The sequence below is a fragment of the Zalophus californianus genome, chromosome X (genome assembly GCF_009762305.2).
Source record: "Zalophus californianus isolate mZalCal1 chromosome X, mZalCal1.pri.v2, whole genome shotgun sequence".
Lineage (NCBI taxonomy): Eukaryota > Metazoa > Chordata > Mammalia > Carnivora > Otariidae > Zalophus > Zalophus californianus.
In genome coordinates, this window is record NC_045612.1 from 26,640,245 (window position 1) to 26,665,257 (window position 25,013).

The window sequence follows — 25,013 nt, forward strand, 5'->3', positions numbered from 1 at the left end:
AAGTTAAAATCTCTATATGAATGTAAGATCATGACACTATTTGTACTTTGGAGAAAAGGAAACACAGTAAAATCTGCATATGCTGATTTAGCTAAGGAAAAAATTACTTCCCTTAAGTGACTGGTTTCCAAATTAATAGGCCTTGCTATTTGAAACCCAAAGAGGGGTGCCTGGATGGCTCAGTCTGTTAAGCGTCCAACTCTTGATCTCAGCTCAGGTCTTGATCTCAGGGTCATGGATCCTACTTTAAAAAAAAAAAATCTGAAACCCAAAGAGACTAGAGCAGACTGCTTTGAAGATACATGGGCAAAATAAAATCCCACTGTGGAGGGTTCTCAGGACATCAGCGTACTACTTAGACTGTTTAAAAAATGACCAAAATTTTCGGGTGCCTTGGTTGGCTCAGTTGGTTAAGCATCTGCCTTCGGCTCAGGTCATGATCCCAGGGTCCTAGGATCGAGCCCCGCGTCGGGCTCCTCAGTGGAAAGCCTGCTTCTCCCTCTTCCTTTGCCGCTCCCCCTGCTTGTTCTCTCTCTCTCTCTCTCTCGATCTGTGTCAAATAAATAAATAAAATCTTTAAAAAATATATATTAGGAAATGTCCAAAATTTTCTTCCTAGCCAATAGTGCCCTTTATTTCTAACTGAAATACATATATATATACACACACACACACATATGAGTCTTTTCCCCAAAACATGGATTAGATACTCCAGATAGCAAACACTCCTCTAGATACATTTATTGCTGGGATGTGGAAATCCCTCCATGCTACCTGCAGTCCTATTAAACTGCTCATCTGGGCCCAAATGATTCTCTTAACCTTGCCTTTTCTTGGGCCAGAGGAATCACGAATGAGCAACTTGGTCGATACGACTTTTGATCAATATTTCCAGTGTTTTCCTGGACAATTAGTTTTATACTTATTTTGCTAATTTATGTCTTTCATTCAAGGCAAATCTAATGTTTATTCCAGTTATCAAATTTGATGTTCTGAATCATTGTTGCACTTACAGACTTAGTGTACTTTGACAATGTGACAATGGGAATTAGCCAAAGGGAGGTCCTCTAGGCACAGTAGAATTGGAAAGTCCTGAGGTAGGTAGGTAGGTCCACAAGGACTGACAGACATAAATCTCATGGATTTCCAGCCCACATTTTGTGTGGTTTCCATTATTTGCTGTTTTTGTATCTTGTGATACAATAGATACTGAACAGCAGGATTGATGATTTCACAAAACTGGTGTTAACTGAGATAATTGCATCTCACTGTTCATCTTCACTACTTACTGATTCAAGAATTCTGAATAAGTTTCAAATTTGTCAAGGGAGGGGCATGCAGAGAATAATGGTTCACTGACTGCTTTCAAATGATTCTTTTCTTTTAAAGATTTTATTTTTAAGTAATCTCTATACCCAACGTGGGGCTCGAACCCACAGCCCAAGATCAAGAGTCACATGCTCCACTGACCAAGCCAGCCAGGTGCTCCTAATATGATTCTTGATGCACAGTGATTTCTGTATATGGTTATGTTCTTATAAATGCTTGTGATGACAATTATTAAAATCGTGGTCTTTCTCTCACAGGTGATGGTGGTTATGCCAAAGATGCAAAAATGAAAGCCCCTTCCTCCTTAGCAGTGTCACCTGATGGTACCCTATATGTCGCAGACCTTGGGAATGTTCGAATTCGTACCATTAGCAGGAACCAAGCCCACCTGAATGACATGAACATTTATGAGATTGCTTCACCTGCTGACCAGGAGCTCTACCAGTTCACTGTCAATGGAACCCACCTGCACACCTTGAACTTGATAACACGGGACTATGTATATAATTTCACCTACAATGCCGAAGGTGACTTAGGTGCAGTTACCAGCAGCAATGGCAACTCTGTGCACATTCGCCGTGACGCAGGCGGGATGCCCCTTTGGCTTGTGGTGCCTGGCGGGCAGGTGTACTGGCTGACCATAAGCAGCAATGGAGTCCTGAAAAGAGTGTCAGCCCAAGGCTATAATCTGGCCTTGATGACCTATCCAGGAAACACGGGGCTTTTGGCTACCAAAAGTAATGAAAATGGATGGACAACTGTTTACGAGTAAGTTTCTCAACATAGGCTTTGTTAGGCTTTTATTTGAAACTGTATTATAGTAGGAAAATGGCTTAGTAATTGCTGGGTGTTGCATGCTATTTTCTCCTAAGAACCACAATAAAAAAATAAAAAGTCAAGGAGAAAATTTTACCTAACTCCTAGGGTTCAAACCCATTTCTCCAAAGCAGTTTTGCAGAGCATAATAATAAAAACATAGACTGAATGAAGAATCAGGTGTGGCACGGCAGGAGACAGGAATGAGCTAGAAGCCCAAGTACTCAAGAAATTTACAGCATAGCTGGAAAACAAGGTAAATTTTCATTTAAATAACTAAGAAATAGTTCTAAAGCAACAAGGAAGCAGTGTGGTTTAACTCGTATTTATTGATCCCTGTGGGGTTTAATGAATGAATAAATAAATGTGTGCCCAGCCCAGCCCAACTCAGTATAAGTTGCTGTGGGAGGTAATAGAAGTTAGAATATAAAAAGTGGGCCCTGGCAAGCGAGTGTGAACAGGAGAGGCTGCATGCCATTGGCTGCTTTGGTGAAATGTGAAGCCAGACGCTCCTGTACAGGCGTGGGCTTCCTCAGTTTCCCGGCACAAGTCAAAGAATCTGGCACAGACTGGCATTCACAGACTGGATCTGTAATGACTTTGTTTAGCTGGGAATTAACACAGGGTGTGTCTGACAGCAAGCTACTAGGAAGTGTCATGACATGGAAAGAGACCATTGTCCTTGCCTTTCCAAGCATGGACAACCTTGTTTGCAGGTCAACTCATTTAGAAAGCTACCCTGCCAACACTTGGCAAGCATCTTTTCCACGAAAGGGAATTGCTGAATTTTTAACCAGTGTACTGAGTAAAGATAATCTATGGAATCTGAACCCAGAGTCTGAGATGGCATTAAAGTTGAAAAGTGTGACGAGAGGAAATGTTAAGTATGAGGGGTTCCCAGTGTGACTATTCTGTAAGGATGCAGAGAATATGAAGAGGATATGTCCAATCCCATGAAAGCCTCCTGAGGAAAGGGACAAAACAATTGGCCTTCACATTTTGGATCATTTCCCAAAGAAATGCCACTTATACAAAAAAGCTGGACATCTATTTTAGTTGCACTTAGAAATATGTATTCAGTTGTTTCTGTTGCAAGTCTTACTCTATTGTTTGAAAAATTTCTCTTACATCTTAATAAGAGTAATAAAAGCCACTGTTCACTGAAGCTTTACTATGTACCAAGTAGTAGGCTAAATGATTTACGTACATTATTTTATTAGATCCCCAAAATAACAACATGGGGTAGATGCTCCTGGTATGCCATTTTATGGATGAGGAAACTGAGGCACAGAATGGTTAACTTGTCCTGATTCACACAGATGTCCAGGTTTCAAACTCCCAACAGTCTGACTCAAACCCCCAATATTTAAAGATACTACCCTAAAGAAAGATAAACTTTCTAATGAATCTTTTTCAAAAATTCAGGCAAGATCACACCACAGCTGAAATTAGACAACTATTTTGAAAGCTAGTGGTTGGCTTCAGTCAAGCCACAAGAAATGGCAGAAGTATTAACTAGTTTTCAAAATAGCCAGTTCAACCATTCATTCCTTTAGTCATCAATTCATTACACTGTATACTTTACATATATACAATTTATTTGTCAACTATACTTCAGTAAAGCTAGAGGGGAAAAAAACAAAAACTAGTTCATTTATTTTTCAACATATATTTACTGAGCACCTACTCTGTGCCAGGGAGTACAGCTGTGAACAAAACAGATAAAAATTCCTACCTTCAGGGCACCTGACTGGCTCAGTCAGTAGAGCATGACACTCTTGATTCAGGGTCATGAGTTCAAGCCCCACGTTGGGTGTGGAGCCTACTTAAAATTTAAAAAAAAATTTTTGTTTAAATCTCTACCTTCATAGAGTTTACATTATACTGGTGGGAGACAAGTAAAATGTACAGAACTTCAGATGGTGATAAGTTCTGTGGAAAAATAAAGCAGGGTAAGGGAGATCAAGAGTGTGAGGCAAAAGGGGTTTTTCTTTTGGGTGCATGGTCGGAGAAGGCCTTATTAAGAAGGTGACATTTGAGTAAATACCTGTAGGAGGTGAGGAAGTAAGCCATATGGATATCTATGGGGAGGGAAGAGAGAGAACATTCCAGGCAGAGTGAACAGCAAGTGCAAAGGCCCTGCAGCAGGAGGCAACCTGACGTGTTCAAGGAATACTAAGGCAGCCACTGTGGCTGGAATGGAGTAAGAATAGTGAGAAGATAAAATCAATGAAGTGGCCAGGGCTACTTCACGTAGGGCCTTGTAGTCCTCCGTAAAGACTTTGACTTTTACCCTGAAGTAAGATGTAGAACCACTGGAGAGTTTTAAGTAAAGGAATGACAGAATCTGACTTACGTTTTTTTAAAAATCAGCCTGTATTGAAGACATCCAACTATGGTGGAAAGAGGGGAGCCCAATGGTGAAGAGGGGAGAGGTTTGCAATACTCCAGGCAGAAGATGGTGACTTAGACCAGGGAGTGTGGGCAGTGATAAGTGGTAAAATTCTAAGTATATTTTGACGGTTGATCTATCAGGACTTACGGATAGTTTGGATATGAAGTGAAGAGAAAGAGGGTTAGAGACAATGCCAAAGGTTTTCGCCTGAGCAACTGGATGATACACTTTCTATTTATCAACACAAGGAAGACTGCACAAGGAGTGCATTACACTGGGTAGGAGATCGGGAGTTCAGTTCTGGATATAATCAGTTTAGTTAGACTTCCAAGTGAAAACCAGCAAGAGACCAAGAAGAACAGTCTAATGAAGTAGGAAGAAAAGAAGGAGAGTAGGATATCCTGGGAACCAAGTAAAACAGGAAGGAGTGATCAGCTGTGTCAGATATTCCTGGTAAGTGAAGTAAGACAAGGACTGAGAATTGGCCATTCAGTCTAGCACCGTGGACATCATTGTTTACCTTAAGAAGAGTGAATGTTGTGGCACCATGGGGGACAAAAGCCTGAGCAGAGCTGGTTTCAAAGAGAATGGATATACACATGTTCATAGCAGTGTTGCTCATAATGGCCAAGAAGTTTGAAGAACCAACGTCCATCAGGACATGAATAGGCAAACAAAATGGGGTACTGCCATACCATGGAATATTATTCATCCATAAAAAGGAATGAAGTTCTGACACATGCTACAACATGGATGAACCCCAGATACATTATGCTAAGTAAAAGAAGCCAGTCACAAAGGACAAATATTGTATAGTTCCATTTATATGAAATGTCCACAAAAGGCAAATTCATAAAGGCAGAGAGTAGGTGGGTGGTTGCCTGGGGCTGAGAGGGACTAGAGATTGGCTGTTAATGAGGGTGGGGTTTATTTTGGGGGTGATGGAATGTTCTAGAAGTGATAGCAATGACTGCACTCATGGTGATGCACTGAAAGCCACTGAATTGTATACTTTGAAATGGTGACTTTTATGGTATATGAATTATATCTCAATAATAATAATAAAGGGCACCTGGGTGGCTCAGTCGGTTAAGCATCTGCCTTTGGCTCAGGTCATGATCCCGGGGTCCTGAGATTGAGCCCCACATTAGGCTCTCTGCTCAGTGGGGAACCTACTTCTCCTTCTGCCTGATGCTCCCCCTGCTTGTGCTCTCTCTCTCAGTCTGTCAAATAAATAAATAAAATCTTTAAAAAAAAAACCTTTAAGAAATAATAATATAAAAGAAAGTGACCGAGAGGAGAGAGATTAGAGACAGTGAGTAAAGAATTCTTAAGAGTGCAACCACTGTGGAAAACAGTATGGAGGTTCCTCCAAAACTTAAAAATAGAACTACCCTATGATCCAGGAATCACACTACTGAGTATTTACCCAAAGGATACAAAAACAATAATTCAGAGGGATATAGCAGCATTGTTTACAATAGCTGCTATATGGAAACAGCCCAAGTATCAAGTATCCATCAATGGATGAATAAAGAAGATACACACACGCGCGTGCGCACACACACACACACACACACACACACACACACACACACAATGGACTATTACCCATCAAAAAGAATGAAATCTTGCCATTTGCAACTACATGTATGGAGCTAGAGAGTATAACGCTAAGCAAAATAAGTCAATTAGAGAAAGACAAATACCACAGGCTCTCATTCATATGTGGAACTTAAGAAACAAAACAAATGGGCAAAGGTTTAAAAAAAAAGAGAGAGAGAGAGAAGCCAAGAAATAAACTCTTAACTGTAGAGAACAGACTGATGGTTCCCAGAGGGGAGGTGGGTGGGGGGATGGGTGAAATAGTGGATGGAGATTAAAGACTACACTTATTATGATGAAAAATAAAATAAAATTATTAAAAACTGCCTTCCAGAAAAGAAGAGAAGGTTGTGGGATTGCAAGAGTGACCGTGGGAAGTCTGGAAAGCGAGATTTTCCCCTCCGGTAGCAGGAAAAGGAAGAGAAAGGGAGGCTAAATAGTCATTTCTTCCTTCTCCCTCCTTAGCTCCAGCCAGGATTAATGCTGAAACCCTCCTGACCAAAAATCATCTGTGGAAAGTCCCCCTTCCTCCTGAAGCACTCCATTCTGGTGCCGAGCAGCAGCCCCCAGTGAGACACTGCCCCTGTCCCTTCTTACCTGCACAGAAAAGAATGAGCAATTTCCCAACCTATATAATGTAATTAATCCTGCTTACGGTCCTCTTTGTACAAAATCGGACTTCTTTCCCTTTTATCCCCCAATGTGTTAGCCAGTTCTGAACACTCCTTCGAGTTTTCCTTTGTCCTTCTGAAGCTGGGGAACACAGAACTGGACCTACTACTCTGGTCCGGGTCAGAGCCCTGCAGTTCTCTGAGGTGAGGAGGCTGCCTTCTGTGGCCAAAGGGGACAAATTGTTTGCCAAGGTGGAAATAGAAATTCTGTTCTGAGTTGAGAGACAGAGAAACAGAAGCAAAATTTGGCAGGATGGAGGATGGCCACGTACAGGTAGCTAAGCCAGTAATCCATTCATCTTTTGATTATCTGTGGCGATGGAGAGGAGAAATGACACAGATGACCCTGAAAAGTGGATCATCCAAATGGGATTTTTAAATGCTTCTTGTGCAGTGGTAGTATGTGGGCTTGTATTGTGTAATGTGATGTTGTTTAAATAGTTCATTGATTTTCATAATTCCGTTTGACTTGGACCAGGATCAAAATTGCACACCCCAAGTATTAGTACTTGATGCTTGACTGCCCCTGAGCGTCCTGAATGTCAGGGGAAAGCTGACCACAGAGAAATGGCTAACAGAGAGGTGACTGTCAAGGCAGGAATACCAACCAAATGAGCCAAGGGTTTTGGCCCAAGGGGGCTGGCAGGTTCCTAATTGCAATGACCCTACAGCAGTGGGGGCCCAAGGGAAGGGCCCAGCAACTCACACAGCAGGCAAGCCTTCTTTTCCCAGGAGGCTGCGAGAGTAGCCAGGATGCCCTTGCTTGTTTCCCAAGCATTGCCCTGGCAAAGGCTTCTGCTATACTAAACTGGAGAAGTCCCAGGCTGAAGCCAAAGCGTCAGTGTGTCTCTGCTCCTGGTCCAGGCTGAGCGGGTGGTTCCGCAGGCCCTTGCCCTTTGTGGAAGCCGTCCACCGGAAGAAGACTGCACATTTATGTGATTTCTTGATCCCTGGTCTTCTGTATTCTCTCTTTCTGGACTTTGTTAGCACATACCTCACCGCCCCCCTCAAAAAAGCCATCCACTGACAAGTTGGAAAACCCTCATAATAGCACTGAGTGCCCTCTAGGCTATTTTATAAATTTTCAGTTTTATGGAAGATGGGTAATGGGGGATTCTCCCTCCTCCCTGTTAAGATTAGAAGTAGAGGGAGGGGCAAGGTAAATAAGCCATGTCTCTGGGTGGGATATTTGCCTGGGCATAGGACATGGTTCCCATGTAAGAACTGGTTATATAATCTGTCCAAACACATCAAAATATTTCCAGAGTTTTCTAGGATCTCAGAGTAGAGAGGGAACTAAGGCACCATGTGGTCCAGCCCCCTACCTCCAGGCAGGCAAAGGATTTCAGTTAAGCAAGAACAGAGAATTGTCAACACTCTCGACACCTCTACTCCATCACCTCTCCATGTGTGTGCTTTATGCCCTTGATAAGGATCAAGAATGAGCAGACAGAAGGTCATGGGTCATGCTGGGGACAACTGCAATAGAGACAGGAAGTGAACAGAAGGAACAGAGGCTACTGGCAGAAAAAGCTTCCAGGGGCTGGTAGGGAAGCTTAGCTGCAGAGCACAGGACATGTACGGGAGCTGAACCTGGCCTCCCAACACCACCATCGCTGGCTCTGTCTTTTCTCTCAGTACACTGGCTCTTGGATCCACCCATCTCTTCCATTTCCACTGGTATCATCTTATTTCACTCACGCAACAAGTAGGCGTAGTGAGAATCTACTCTGTGCCAGACACCGAGAATACAGGCATGAATGAGACATGGGCGCCCTCCCTCTATGGATAAGAGTTTACAACCTAGTAAGGAAGACTAGTCCCAAAGATAGGCAATCACAGTACATTGAATAAAGGCAAGAAGCCCCCATCTTCTTACACAAATGAAGGCTGCAGCCTTCCTACAGGTCCCCCTGCTCCACATATCCCCTTCCAAGATTTGCTGCCCCCAAGGTACTGCTCTCATCGTACTGTTCTCTCCTTGCAAAGTCTTCTGTGGCTCTCCATTCTCCACTGCCTCTCTGCTTTCCTCCAGAGCCCGGTACCCCAGGTCCCCTATGCTCTGCTTGCAACATGCCTCTCAATCTTATCACCCACTACCGTCCTAGAGGAACCTTGTGCCCCAGCAACCCAGTTCTTCTCATGGACATCCCATCCACCTGTATACTTTTCTTCATGCCATCATCTCCTCTCTACCCCCATCTCTACCTATCCAGGGATTGAACTCTACCTACCTTCCAGAATTCAAATACCACCTCCTTCTCCTCCTTATTTTCTGCTCAGCCCAGCTGGAAATGACTTCTGCCCGCTCTGAGCTTTGACAGCTTGTTTACGGAAGCATGTGGCAATATTCTGGCATTAGAATGACTTGTGTGAATGTCTTATCTGCCCCACCAGACTTTGCATTTCATTCGGCACTGTATCTCCGGTACCTAGCACAAGACTCATACTTATTGAATAAAGGACAAGTAGAGATAGAAGGGCATTATGGACATGGAGCCAAATCAAAGGAAGCCAAATGAAGTTATTGGTGAGGAAGGGGAATCCAGTATTTCCTACAGAATGCTTATTAGGTTGGTCAGGTTTCTGGCATGAGAGGGTAAAGGGGGTCTGTTTCCCTTTAAAAAATAAGTAATGAGTTTTCCTTCTATAATCATTAATATTTTCTTAAAAGGAAAGGGGGTGAACTTCTTGTTTTTAGTCTGCATGGTTTAGCCCTAGCTTAAATTATCCTCAAGGGAAAAGGGCAGACTATCCCTTATGAGAAAATATCAGCCCACATATATTTTTAATAATGTATAAATATGACCCTACCCCAACTAAACTATATGCTCCTCAAGGACAAGAATGAATTCTGAACTTCCTTTATAAATGTTTTCCTTGTTCCAATGGGGCATGTCTGCATGCACACGCACGCACACAGACACACACACACACACACACGTACATAGCGTTTTGAGGTGCTGAGCAAAACAATAGTTATACTCAATATTTCACTGATTGGTGTCCTGTGAGACCCTCATAGTGGAATTCTGTAAAATCAGGACAGGAAGGGACAATCTGATGGCAAATCTCCTCTAACCAGACCCGCTTCTAATGACTATTAAGACAACAGTCATCACCCGATCACACAATTCACCTGCCAGAATTTGCAGACCTGGTTAAACAAGTGCTACCCCCGGCCCCAGGAAGGAGGGGCTTGCCACCTTGTTGTGGCCTGAGGGGATCAGTTGCAGCATATTGGCTTGTACTCTGCACCAAAGGATGCAGGCACCAAAGGAAAACACAGCATAAGAGGTTTTGATTAAACTTGTATCTTTGACATTCAGTCTGGAAACATGCATTCCCCTGTGATGGAGAGAAAAAACTCAAGCAAGCCATAGGAAATCAAAGGCTCCCTTTATTTCTTAGCCACTTTTGAGCAGTCTTTCCAAAGTTGTGGGAATTATCCACTAATGAGTACTTTGGCCTGTCGCTTCTTCCTTTGGAAATGATCCCACAAAAGAGAGGTGGGCCTATATGTTTAGACCTAGGGCCATACAAAGGACAGAGACACCACACTGAAGATACCACCAAACGTGATTGCTATGGCTGACTGGCAGAACTGTGGTCTGTGAGTGTGTTGGGTAAAGTGCTTTGGGGATATTTTTTTGTTTTTCTTTTCCCTTTGCTTCTATTGAGATATAATTGACACATAGCACTGTAGAAGTTTAAGGTGTACAGCTTAATTACTTGACTTATATAATAAGACTGAGAAATGACCAAAACAATCTAAGTTAACTCCGTCATCTCATAGATACAAAAATAGAGAGAGAAAAATGGCTTATTCCTTCTGATGAAAACTTTTGTGCCTTTTAACTACCTTCCTTCAACTCCCCCACCCACCCCACACCCCACCTCTGGTAACCACAAATCTGATCTTTTCTGAGTTTGGTATGTGTGGGGGTTTTTTGTTTGTTTTAGATCCTACAAGTGAGATCATACACTATTTGTCATCGTCTGACATATTTCACTTAGCATTATGCCCTCCAGGTAGGGTGCTTTGTTTAGGATAGAGTTAAAGTCAAATACACACTTTCAAAAAGGATGCATGTCCAGCCACAGAAAGGAAATCAGGCAGTATAACTTTTCAGCTACCCAGCAACTGGGCAGGGCTCTGGAAAATTCTACCTGATCCCCAACACCATTGCCTCCCTCATCAGAAAAGGATCAGGCAGCTACCTCCCAGCTAGATCTATCCAGGTAATTACAATCTTATCCAGGACTATTAATCTTTCCTCCCCAAATGTACCCCTGTCAATTTGGGAAGTGGGGATGGGAACAGAATATGTAGGAACATGGCTGTGCCCTTGGGAATCAGCTTTGAGACGTATAATCGCAAACAGCACCAGCGACTGAGCTTAAAAGGTGTTTGGAGGAGGGGGGTTTAGGAAAGCAGATTTATCCACAGGCCACTGCTAAGTTTCATTGGAATTTTTGGCCCTTGTACCTCTGCTCATGGATGCCTCAAACGGCATCCGATCTTGTGATCTTGCCCTGAGCAGTGGCCAGAACCACTGCCTTCACCTTTAGATGAAATCTTGCTTTAAAACAAGAGGCCCTGTGACTGAGAAAGAAAGCAACGGCCCCCAAGCTGGAAAGCCCATTGGGAACTTGCATGCCTAGAATCTTAGGTCAGATTTCCTGAGGAATGACGATGAGTGACCTTGCCAAGTTTTAAGGAACCCACTTAGAAACCAGGAAAGGTAATCCAGTGAGGCTGATTTGCTGTCGATGGATGTGAAACAGAGAGGAACTGTCTACAGAATCTAGGCTGTTGGGACCCCATTCTCCCCCATGAGGAAGGCAGCTTCCTTCTATCTGCTGCCTGGAAACACTTGGGAAAATTAAAGGTAGACATTGTTTTCCTCTCCTGGAAGTAAGACCGGGCAGACAAGGTCAAGGCTGTGCTGGGCCTGCCAACCTTTTGCAGCGAGAGCCCCAGAGCAGGCCATGGGCAAAGGGGTTGAGCAGGGGCCAGGATTCCACCATTAACCCCAAGCGCAAACAGCACCCTTCAGCCTTTTCGTGATAATGAGGCCTGGGCTGCGTAGTAGCAACACACCAGCAACCATTTTGACGAACATCCACTTAAACCAAGGATGCCTCCAATTAAACAATTGGGCTTGTGATATCAACTGACCTATTTGATTGTTTCCATTTGCATACGTGACTGTTTAAACTGATAGCACGTGTGCGTGCGTGCACACGCTCATATACACATTGCACCGAACTTGAGGTGGCATTGTGTATAGCCCCAAGTTCAGTTCTGTCTGACGAAATAAGGTCCAGCCCCTTTTCCCAAGCCTACCAAAGGCTGGTCTAGGTTTTAAAATTTGAGCAGCTATCCAGGCTGAGTTCTTTAAAACCTAGTGAACTAACACTAAATCACTATGCCATTTTGCGTAATTGTCGGGGGAGAAAATAGTAGAGCCAGACTTCGCCATTGTGTCCAGGCTCTATTCTGCTCACTTCGGGTAAAAAGAATATAATTGTTTAACATTTTAAAAGCAAATAAAAGTGCTTAAATATTTTGTAATTTGCAACTTGAAAAGAAAACAGTAATGGGTTTTCCAAGTGCATGTCTTTACTTTTAATGAAGTGTTTATTTTTCATGGTTCTATTGGCAATAAAAGAACAGCTCCACATCAAAAGCCTTCAGGGAAGCAGTTTCCATTTGGAGGACAGTGAGATTGCCAATCATTCTGATTTTTTTTTTTAAAGTAAACTCACTAGACTATATTTCCAGATATAGGTTATTGCCTATTATCCCAGGTAATTATTTTTTTGTCTCTTACTCATATAGGCAAATTACAGTGCATTATGTGTTATACTCTAAAAAGATTTTTTTAAAAAAATTAACTGACACTGAGATCAGGGGGCTCCAGAATGTTTTAATGAACATGTTTCCATTATCCTCTCTGCTTGTTCATTTTGTTGGAAGAATGATTCATTCATCTCAAATTTGGCAACTTAAACAGCAGCAAATATAATTTTCCTATCACAGTGCAAAATCAGTTTATTGCCCTTCCGGACGGCGGGGGCCGATTGTGCCTCCTTTTCCTTTGCCAACAGCACCCTCTGCTGGCTTTTGTTATCCACATCCAGTGGGATCGACCCAAATTGCAAACGGAGGCCTCCCTGCAACATTACACACAGCAGGACATGATTCATAAATCAGTTTTCCACCCTGGTGATTCATTACTAGATATATTTTTTCTGTAAAACAGCACAGCTCAAGGAAGTCATCAGGAATTCAGAAGCTGCAAGAAATACCTTCGTTTGATTAATCATCCCTCTGACCTTTTTCTTCTTATTGAACAAGGTTAATAATACTTGTTATCACTCAAAGTTAAACTGTATTAGCTGCCAAGTGATTTTTATTTGCAAAGGCCTGTTATCACTGCCAAGAGGCTTCAAAGTTGGGATTGGTTGCATTCCTCAGGTATGACCCCGAGGGACATCTGACCAATGCAACGTTTCCCACTGGAGAGGTCAGCAGTTTCCACAGTGACCTGGAGAAGCTGACAAAAGTGGAACTAGATACTTCCAACCGTGAAAATGTCCTCATGTCAACCAACTTGACAGCAACTAGTACCATATATATTTTAAAACAAGGTAAGGATACTTCCCACTTCACCTGACTATAAAGGCACCTTTCTTAACCTACCATCAAACCTCTGCACACCGTTAACAAATAGAATTCACTTCTGGCTGAGAAGATGGCTTCTTCTCCTTATTTTCCAGCTATGGAGGCTGAAACCCAAATAAAATCACCCCATCCACAAAGTTCACATACCAACATTGGGCCACATCTCTGTGGGAGCTGTGAGGTTCAATCCCTGCCAAATCTGCTCTCCCTTCAAGTCATTTCCCAGCACCCACCTTTTGTAAAGCTCTTTTAAGCCCTGATTGGGTTATATGAAAGAAATGAAGTCTGTGCCCCATCTGAGATTAGCAATCTAAATCAATGCTGACGTGGGTGAATAAAAAGGATGACTTGGGATACACACCAAGGAAGAATATAAGTGAAACGAGAGAATTAAAATCTCATTCTAGTCAGAGAGAAAAGTAAGAATGGAAGAAAAAGGAAGGAAGGGGGGAGAAGGGAAAGAAGGAAGGAAGGAAGGAGGGAGGGAGAGAGAGAGAGAGAGAGAAGAAAACAAAGGAAGGAAGGGAGGGACCAAGGGAGGGAGAACGGTTGCATTTGGAAAGAATGTCTCCGAAGCTAGAGGGACACGGACACAGAGAAATTTTCTCTCTGCCCAGTCATTAAGGACTGATTCTCTTGTTGGGTTGTAGGGCCAGACACAGAACTGCCCAGAGTTCAGGTTCACTCTAACAGGATCGGTAGCACCCTTTGTCAGTGTAACCATTTTGCAGGGTGCGGCAGCCGTGCCCGCGTCCCCAGGCAGTCAGGATGCCGAGGTGACCTGCATCCTCTTCTCCTATCTCCCAGCATAGCAAACCGAGGAGGCCAACCCACCAAGTCAGAGAAGCATTTTGTGAGGGAGTTCTTTAAAAATGAAAAAGACAAGCCAAAAACAGCCTGCAGTATTAGACAGGAATCTTTTATCCAAGGAACAAGATAGCCCAGCTATGAGAGTAACAAGACCCAAATGGACAGAGAGCGTATGTGCCTGTGAGCGTGGCCGGCTAGCCCAGAAGGCAGTTAGGTCCACAGCGACCCACCTGCTCATCCTTCCCCACACTTGCCTCCCGCCGAATCTAAACTTGTCTCTCCTCTGCTTCCTGCACTTCCCTTTCTTCCCCCTCCCTCCTTTGCTCTTCTGCCTACAGAAAATACCCAGAGTACCTATCGGGTGAGTCCGGACGGCTCCCTCCGCGTGACCTTTGCCAGCGGGATGGAGATCAGCCTCAGCTCAGAGCCCCACATCTTGGCCGGGGCAGTCAACCCCACCCTGGGCAAATGCAACATCTCCCTGCCCGGAGAGCACAATGCAAACCTCATCGAGTGGCGGCAGCGCAAGGAGCAAAACAAAGGCAACATTTCAGCTTTTGAAAGGAGACTGAGGGTAAGGCTTGACCAGATGCAAGATATAGAACTTCTGTTTTATGTTCGAAAACCGCAGAGCTGCCCTAATCTGAAGTCCCATTGCAACAAAGCTTTTCTAGGTGACTGACTAGCTTATATGATGTACTAATTCAAGAGAGGGTGCTAATGGCTGATAATGGTTCAGTATCCTTAAATGAACATTCTAATAGGAGCTTTCTTTGTCATTAGCCAGCTAAAGTGCTCTAATAGTAGCAATTTCAGGCACCCAGAAAGTCTGGGTGGAGAAATGTGTTTAGTCAGGAGGCCCTCCAGAATCCCTCACAGCATACCTGGGAGATGGTTATCAGGTTCACTACCTTGACCCAGCTCCCTGCTTTGGGGATAGTTTATACTTCGTGTGGAAAGAACAGGCAGGCACACACACAAGGATGCGAGACATAAGGCAACTTTCGGACAAAGCCAAGTTAAAAGGAAAAAATCAGTGAATAATATCATTGCCGTGAATACATTACTAAGGGCCAAAGGGGTAAAGGACCAGTACTGAGATTGGACTAGTGGTGCTCAGAGAAGAGCTGCCTGGAGGAAATTAAAGGTTTGTCCGGGGCAGGGGGCGGGGGGGGGGGTGGTTTCTAAGTCCTTACCAAGCACAATTCACTGCAGCTAGCCAGAGATCCCTGTCAAACCTGCCTTTCTGCAGCACACAAAGCCTACAACCACCACAGCACTGTGTCTACCTGTTCCTTCTTAAGCATTAACCAATGTTCGGATGATGTGACCAACTTTCCAAATATAGTAACATTCAGTATCACCCCCAGAGCAACTGCCAGCCCGAGGGAAACAATCACTCACAATTGAGGCCAGGCCTGCTTCAAGCACCTGTGTCACGCTGGGATACCTGGAATGCTTGCATTTTCTTCACTAACAGTACAAATTCGCTCACAGTGAAAATGTGGTAACCTTTAGGCTGTGGAAATACAACGCCAGACAACCACCCAGTTCCAGCAAGAAACAGTCCAACCAGTCCAAAGGCATGATATGGACAAAATAATGCACGACAGTACTCTTTTTCAATCACTTGTATTGGTGACCCATAGAAACAGACTTCGGTGGTCTTTGTAATGCCACTAAAGTTGTCTACATGCACAAGTCAATTTGCATGTTTTGATTCTATCGCCAGTCTCTATCAGAATATTTACCACTGATGTGCTACTGAATTGAGAAGTAAAACCAGTGCACATAATCACACACACACCTCTCTCTGTGGGAAGCAGTGAAGGTTTCTGTCCGAATTCTAGAAATGGTATCTCCTGGGTAGAGCTCTAGATGGGGAAGTTAGTCGACCTGGCTTAAGAAATGGCTTTATTGGGGCACCTGGGTGGCTCAGTCAGTTAAGCGTCTGACTCTTGATCTTGGCTCAGATTTCGATCTCAGGGTTGTGAGTTCAAGCCCCTCACTGGGCTCCATTCTGGGTATGGAGCCTACTTAATTAAAAAAAGAAAGAAAGAAAACAAATGCCTTTATTTTCTTCACCTGTGAAATGAAAATGTCATTCTAGAGCAAAGTAAGAACCATCTACACATGGCTTATCAACCTCATGGATTCATCATAGAATAATTGTATCAAATAAATGATCTCTTAGTGCCTCCTCCAGTTTATAGCCTCAATAAAACATTATGAACCATATCATACACTATGTGCCTTTGGGTTTTCCCATTCTTTAGGATAACCCATCCTGTGCTATGTGACTTTGGGGTTTTCCACTTTCTAAGATAACCCACCATTTTCTCCCCTCCATGTGCACAGATAATGGAGAAATTCTAAACTCTAGTTTACACCTCATATCCCAAAGTGTTCTTAATGTTGAAAAGCTAAAGGTCATAAAACATTTGGGGGCTCTTTAGTGTAAGGAGTGAAGTGTTATTTAGTTGATTCTATTTATAATTGACCCATTTCCCTTCCTGTGGTATAGTTGAGCAGATCTGTGGAACTGCTTATAAGGGTAACAAATTCAGGACTTTCTCTTCTATGTGACTTCCAGGGCACTTCCTGAGGTCCTGCGACAGAATGGAGCCCCTTCTCAGCTGAGTGGTGTTACCATGCATGTCCCTAGAAACCTAACAGCAATCCTCTACATGTTTAGTGCCTTAGAGTTAACAAAATGCTTTCATAGCCAGGATTTTATTTGATCACCACAACCATCAACTGTTGTTATTCCCAATTTACAGATAAGGAGACTAAGGCCCAGAGAGGTTAAGTGATTTGCCCAAAGTCAAACAGCTATTAAGGATCAGAGCCAGCACTAAAATGCAGGTCTTCGCCTAGCGCAGCACTCTTTCCACTACATCATGCTGTGCTGCCTTGTTCCTTAAAATAATTAATCTATAAATCATTGCCCCACTCAGTGGAGCCACCTTGGCAGGGCCTGACTCCTCATTTCAATGCTGACAAAAAGAGACAAATAATCGACTCTAATGTACTGGCACATGTGGGTGGTACAGGACAACTGGCTGGCCTCCAGGCAGGGAAAGTGTGGAAGAGGCCAGAGAAGGGAAGCTGTTTAACTGGCTGATTCTTACCTTCTCTCCCCATCCTCATGCATTTTTGTTTACACTGCTGCCTCAGTTCCCCCAGATTAAGCAAATCCAATTTAATGGAAGGAATATGCTCCCCTAACGTAGGTGTGAATCCAGTTTTGACAAGGCAAAATTCTCTTTCCCTGCTGAGTTTATTATTTCAGAGATGGTGCCCCTTCATTTCTGGTAGCTTTTCAAGGGGCAAGCAGATAGCACAAGATGTAACGTTCTCTCTTTCTGGGCCAGATAGACAGTGATCCATTTGTAAGCATTCATGTAAAGAATAAGCCTCTCGGGTGTCCTCAAGTACCTCAAGGCCTTGGACTGAATCATTTATTTCTCCTGGTGGGGCAGCCATTCCAGAGCAAGTACAAGTGGGTGTACCAGAGCTCTTGAGACAGAATCCCAGGTCCAGATAGTCACAGAACATAGAAACCCCGGCTGTACAGTAGGAAATAGGACTCCTCTTTGAAAAACCAAACAAAGGTGTGATTGTCATTTTTAAGTGTGCTTGGACAGCAGGTCATAAAACACTAATTGTTCAGGCACAAAAATGACAGGTTCATTTATAGGCCCATTGGGTAACATGATGGGCATTCCAAAAAGCTACTGATCACATCCACCCTAGACCTTCTAGCTCAAAGAGAACACAGAAAAGGATAGACTTCTCTTGGAGATAAAGCAACAAGCGTTGCTCTTCTTCAGTGACTGGTGGGTTTTTTGCATACAAAGTCAGGGTCCCCTTCAAGGTGAACAAGGCAGACTGCTGAAAAACGTGATATCCTGCTCAGCCTGGGCAAGCAAGGGATTTGTTACCTCTGGGCCATCCTGCACCAGCTCCATTAAGTGAAACAAATCACACTAACATCCTGAGATTTCCTCTATTTTAAAAATCCATTTCCCCCCAACCTGAGGTGTGTTTGAATCATCTTCCTTGCAAAGTACTTTTACAACCAGTCCGTGTATCTGATCTGCTGCATCAGCCTGTCCCCATAAATACATTTCCCTTTACAATGGAGAAATTAGAGATTAGATCACAATGGAAGCCATTGTAAATGAATTGGACATTCACCCACAGCAAACCAGTTTAGGAACTTCACCTGGCTTGCACCTCGCCACCTCCACGGATAATAACGCCGTTCTAGGAGACGCAGCCCAGTGCTGGATCCCAGAGCTCTTCACAAGATTTCACAGACTGTGATGTGAGGTTACAGCAAAACCCCTGCCCTGCAGCCTCCTTTATGAAAAGAAAAAAAAAGAGTCCAGGAAGCTTAGCACTTCAAACCAAAGTAATAAAATCAAGTAAGATGATTATGTGGTTACAAGCAAAATGAAGCAAAGACTAATCTAAAACCCTCACCATTGATTTTTGTCCCCTCGCCACTCAAAGATAACTGAGAACGGGGTAGATTGGTTTTTCAGTGCAACATGTTCATACGTGATCGGCGCTCTGAAAGGGCAAACAAGCCCAGATGCAACACAGGGTCCCAGGCTGACAAATGATGGGGAATTTGGGAGGCAGCCAACAGGGTTCCAGCATCTCCCTCCGTTCTCAGAAAATGCCTTTGCTGACAGGGCACACAGCTGCAGGCTGCTCAGAGTTGGAGTTCACATTTGCTTCATGCTATTTTAACTTCCTTCTCCCCAGGTTTGCTGGAGGGATTTATTTTGTGAAAATTTAGATAAGGAGGCTGCTTGCAGATAGATGAATCTATTCTAAAAATATATCTATGGTTCTCAGTCCCAAGTAACAGTGTGTCTACCCCTAAGGAGTCACCAGGAGACAGGAGATTTCAGGCAACTGGGCAGAGTTGATTTTTGGGGGTCAGGGCATTCTTGGGGCCTTCAAATCATAGAAACTCGTTTATTTGTTAATCTTGTCTCAGCCCCGCTAAGATAACTAGGAAGAAAGTATTATTTCACATACTATTCCACATGCATATAAACATTAATGATTTGGTACAAAAAACCTCAAGTGTCTATTGTATGGTTTCGCAAATGAATTCACCAACAGGAAAGTATTTAAACAAGAGTAAATCAATATAATGCAAAAAGCATCTGAGTTAAATGATATGGCAGAAGTCAGGTGAGCAGAATGAACAAGATTTTGAGGAAGAACTGGTATGCCCATAATTTGGCACCACTTTTCCCATCTATGAAATGAGGGATATGGGCTGTGCAATCTCTATCATTAGTAGCATTTTCACAACTGATCGTAATTAAGCAGCTAACATTCAGAGGTCTTACTATGTGTAATGCCATATATTAACTCATTTAGTACTCATAACACTTTATCAGGTGGGTACTATTATTATCATTTTCATTGTACAGATTAAGAAACGGGCACAGAGACAGGGCACCTGGGTGGCTCAGTTAGTTAAGCATCCGACTCTTGGTTTCAGCTCAGGTCTTGATCTCAGGGTGGTGAGGTCAAGCCCCATGTCAATCCCTGCACTGGACTTGGCCCTAGGTGTGGAGCCTACTTAAGATTCTCTCTCTCTCTCCCTCTGCAACCCCCTCTCTCTCTAAAAGGAAGGAAGGAAAGAAGGAAGGAAGAGGCACAGTGAGGTCACACACAGCTAGTATGTGGTGATAGCAGGATTTGAACCCAGGCAGGTCAACTCAATAGCCCATGTCCCAAGATCCCTACTGGCACTAAGATTTTGTGGGCTGGCAAGGTAAGGAGAGTGTCTTGGGAGTAAAAAAAGAAAAAAAAGGTAAAAGGAAATTCCAGATGGGGTAGTAGCAGCTGATGCTAACACATGCCCTGTTCATTTATAGGCAAATCTGTGAAATAAAAGCAAGCCTAAGTATGGTTTTGATCGTCAGCCTAACAATTATCAACAAAGATTAAAATCTGTAGCATTGTACTGATTGATTTCTAATTAAGTACTAATTACCTTAAAACCAGTGAGTGTAGAGTAGCATGTACTAATTTAAAATCGGCTGTGACTTTTCTATCCATTCTCATAAATTCATGGAAATTAAATACAGTGCATCTCCCAAACTGTGATGTGATTATTTGGCCCATGTCACTTATTCACCTTCCGACTTCTTCAGCAAAAGTTAACAGGTTGATTCAGTTGCACTGTGAGCTGAAATGCTAGATAGCATCCTTGAAAATTCAGCCTTCTCTTCTTTGTTGAAGAAATCATGGGGCTCCTGGGTGGCTCAGTCAGTTAGGTGGCCAGCTCTTGATTTCAGCTCTGGTCATGATCTCAGGGTCCTGAGATCGAGCCCCAAGTCAGCCTCCACGCTCAGCGGGGAGTCTGCTTGAGGATTTTCTCTCTCCCTCTGTCCCTCCCCCCCACCCCCGCTCATGTACAAGCACTCTCTCTCTGTCTAAAATAAATAAATCTTTAAAAAAAAAAGAAATCAACTGCCATAATCATAACTTCCTTAGAGTCCAATACATTTTGTGTATGTGTCTTTATAGATATAATTATATATTTATATAATATATAATATAATAATAAGATATATAAAATATGTTCAGTTGAACCATAGCAAATTGCCCTTTTTGTAGGCCAAAAACAGTCAAATATCAGCAAGCAACTTAATATCTCTTTATCCTACTAATTGAATGAGTCTTCAATTGGAAGGTTTGAAAGGACTTTCTCTTAAGCAATTAAAACACAAATTCTAGGAAGGAGCAAGAAAAGGCTCTGAGTGGAGACAAAAGACACTTTTCTTTGGAGCTTCTGCCTGTACCCACCCTTTCCAACCACTTTGATTTCTGCCGGAAACACTACCCAAGGCTCCCTAGGGCACTCCACTTCCCTCTTTCCTTTCTGGTCCAAGTATGATCAAAAAGCAAGCCCTTCTCCTTACTTCTCCTTAGCAAAGCTGAAAAAAAATATATAAGGAAAACCAAAGGATGAATTAAAGTATAACTTCTTCCCCTATGGAAAATTTTTACCAAGTCCAGGTTTCTTACCCCCAACATACGGCTGTTGTCAAACTCAGAGGTCTCGTTCAATGTGCAACCTGTCCAAAGAGACCCCTTTTAACTTGGGGCTATTACCAAATTTCATCCCTTTCTTTGCCCCCACTTTTCCAGCACAAGAATTGGTGCAGACTGTTTGGAGGAAGAGTGTGTTGGGGAGAAAAACAATTTCTTTCTACCCTTCTAAGTTCTTTGGCTGGTGTAATAAACTGACATAAAACAGATTAAGAGGAGAAAAACAAGCATAAGTTGAATAACATGTATACCTCCTATGTACATGAGAGACCCAGGAAAACTGAGTAGATCCCCAAATAGCTAAAGCCAATACCTTAAGTAACATCCCCAGCTAAAGACAAAAGATGCTGGAGGTGGAGAGTCAGTTATGGGAGGTTACCAGGAAAGTGACAATAAACAAGGATGCGGTTGTTGTGCACTTTTAAATCCTCACCTTCTCCATTGCTAAAAGTTTCTACAGATTTAGTCATTCCCCACTTTCTGGTACAGAGAAACACCTTTACAAATGGAAATTCCCCTTCTAAATGCAAATGGGTAACTTAACAGTTTTTTAAGAGCTTCTCCTGAGGCTGTTTCTTAAAAATAATCAGCCTAACATAATCCTTATGCCAAAGAGGCATATTTTGGGGTGACAAATTCTGCCCCCATGCAAGTGGAAATAAAAATGGATGGCCCACACTTAGGTCAAAGGCGATTATTGTCTTTCAGGCAAACTAGTGTTTGTATGAACGTGGAGCTTTCCCAACCTTGCTTATGACCCCAACAATCATAGGCAATCAGCTTTAGCTTGGATTCCTCCACAATGGCTGGAGCATATAAGCACTCACGGATGGCGATGGGAGAGCCCACCTGGGCAAGCATACTCCTTCCAAGCCTCCTCACACATAGTTTCCACAGGAGACTCAGGGGGACTCTGTGGCATCTTCTATTCCTTCACCCCCTTTCAGCTCTGAGCCGAATGTTACAGTACCTTCTCTTTTGGGTTGCTGGACCCAGTGCCAATGTGGGAGCTGGAGTTCCCCACAGCAACCAGCAATTCTGGGGACACCAGCTGGCTGTCCTACAATTCAGTTCAATTCTGACCCTATTTACCAAGAAATAGCATCCGATTCCGTGGGTTACAGATTCAGTCCTACAAAACTGCCTCCTGCCTGCTACTTCAGATGCCAGTCACCAAGTACAAGTTGTTACCAGTGCCTCTGATGGACTGGCTATCAATCAGAGGTTCCCACAACCCTTTTCTTGGGTTTGATTAATTTGCTAGAGCAGCTCACAGAACTGAGAAACATTTTGCTTATGAAATTACCAATTTATTATAAAAGGATATAACCCGGGAAGAACCGGATGGAAGGATGCAGAAGGTGGGGTATGGGGAAAGGGTGCGGAGTTTCTGTGCTCTCCGGATGCTCCACTCTCCCAGCGTCTCCACTTGTTCACCAACCCCGAAGCTCTCTGGCCTGTCCTTGGGTTTTTACAGAGGTTTCATTACTTAGGAATGATTGATTCAATCATTGGCCATTGGCAATTGATTCAACCTCCAGCCACTCCACCCTTCTCCAGAGGTTTGGAGGGACGTACTCAAAGTTCTAACCCTCTAATCATGTGGTTGGTTTCCCCGGCAACCAGCCCCCATTCTTAGGTTACTTGAGAGGCTTCCAAAAGTCACCTCGTTAACATAACAAAAGGCAGCTTTATCACTCTTATCACAGGAGATTCCAAGGGTTTCAGGAGCTCTGTGCATGGAACAGGGTCCAAGACCAAATATACATTTCTTATAAATCACAATATCACACCTTCCAAACCTTTGATAATAGTTTTTCCACAGCATCTGAGTTTCAGAGTACTTTATTTTGAAAAAGAGAAGCATGGTTGCCGACGTATTGACAAGCACAGAAAGAACATTAGGCTGTCTTCCTCTGCTTGCTTTGTACCACTTAACAGTGATCTGATCCCTGCTTGTATAACTGTAATGACTTTATTAAGAAATATGTTCTTGAGTAGTAAACTTAATCTATCAGACAAATAAAACCACAAATTTAGTTGAACTGGAAATCACTTGTTACTTTGGCTCTTTAACTATCATTATAACATAAATTGTAACAGTTACAACCGTCTCTGGGAGTACATGGATATTTTACAGCTATTGTAAATGAGCGTTATTACAGTTGGAGATATGTGGCTATAAAACCACAGGAAAGGTAGTTGAGGAAAGAACACCTGGTTACATATCGGTTTCCAAGCCCTGCGTATCAAAAGACAGAAAACATGTGCTTCACTATCACTTTTTAGGTAATAACAGCAGGTTGCTGTATATTTATGCACTACAATACTGCACACATTGGCTACAGATGGTTTAAAGAGTCCTGATTCCTAATCTGTGTGTGTCTCTTTCCCCGAATTAAACTACCTCTGAGACTAACAGCATTTCCTTTCAAATAATTTAAGTACCTAATCTCTAGTCTGCTGGATAGATTTCATGTCATGGAACATTTGATAGGTCCTTTTTTTTTTTTCCCAGAAGCTCAAAATTAAGGGCAAATATTATTAGCCCCAGCTGGCTGATGAAGAAACTGAACCAAAAGAGATTTTTTTTTTAAAGCAAAGTGCCATACCCCAATAGAAAAATGAAAAAAAAAAAACCTCATGAGTAGACAATTCATAGAGGACGTACATGTCGCCAATAGACATTCAAAAAGGTTCAGCCTCACTAGTTAGCAAATAAATGCAAATTTAAACTACAGTAACATACCATTTTCCCACTCTGATATTGAGAAAAATTTACTAACAATGCCAACACTTACTTGATGCTGGTAAGGATGGAATAAGATGGGCTCCCCCACTACTACTTAAAGGAAGTATAAATTTGTAGAAGCTTCATGCACTATAAAGTAATGATTCATGTTGCATCAGGAGTCTTTGATATATTCTTATCACTTCACCTGGTAATTTCACTTCTTGCGTTCTGTATTAAGGAAATACTCATTTACAAAAATGTTCAGCAAAATATGAAATATGAAAGAATAATAGAAAATAAAAACTCTAACTTCCAACAATAGGAGAAAGGATAAATAATTATCATGTAAGAAGATACTATACAACCATTAAAATCCACATGTTAAGAATATATAATAATACGAGGAATGCTCAAGATAAAACATTAGCTAAAAGTAGGACACAGGACTTTTAAGTACAATCCTAGTTGTATTTTTTGAGTGTATAAACAGATTATGCATAAAAGAGAGATAAATGGAATGCAGCCAAATATTAGCAGTGATTAGCATTGGAGGGTGAGATTACAGGTAATTATTTTCTTTTTGTATTTCTTTATTTTCCAATTTTTCTACAACGAAAAAACATCACTTTTATGATGGAGAGTGGTGTTTGAGGAAACTATTTTGAAAACCAAAGTGAGCAAGGGAAGACTGGACTTTGAAATGAGAACGTGGGTTTTCTAGGTTCTTCCTTTCTAGGTTCTTTGGTTGGTCTAATAAAATTTACATGAGACAGATTAATGAGAGAAAAAGAAATTTAATTTTGTATTTATGGAAGCTCCACAAAAACACAAGAGGCTCAAAGACAGTCAAGGCAATATGAGGCTTAGATACCA

At 42.6% G+C, this 25,013-nt stretch overlaps 1 protein-coding gene across 3 annotated transcripts in view; it reads left to right on the forward strand.

Annotated features, from left to right (window-relative positions):
- TENM1 (teneurin transmembrane protein 1) overlaps positions 1–25,013 on the forward strand; it is a 771,573-nt gene that overhangs the window by 727,777 nt on the left and 18,783 nt on the right. For all 3 annotated transcript variants that reach the window (XM_027608817.2, XM_027608819.2, XM_027608818.2), the window contains 3 exons: positions 1,587–2,097; positions 13,301–13,473; positions 14,656–14,891. In XM_027608817.2, coding sequence (XP_027464618.1) covers positions 1,587–2,097; positions 13,301–13,473; positions 14,656–14,891 — 920 coding nt within the window. The remainder of the gene's footprint in view (positions 1–1,586; positions 2,098–13,300; positions 13,474–14,655; positions 14,892–25,013) is intronic.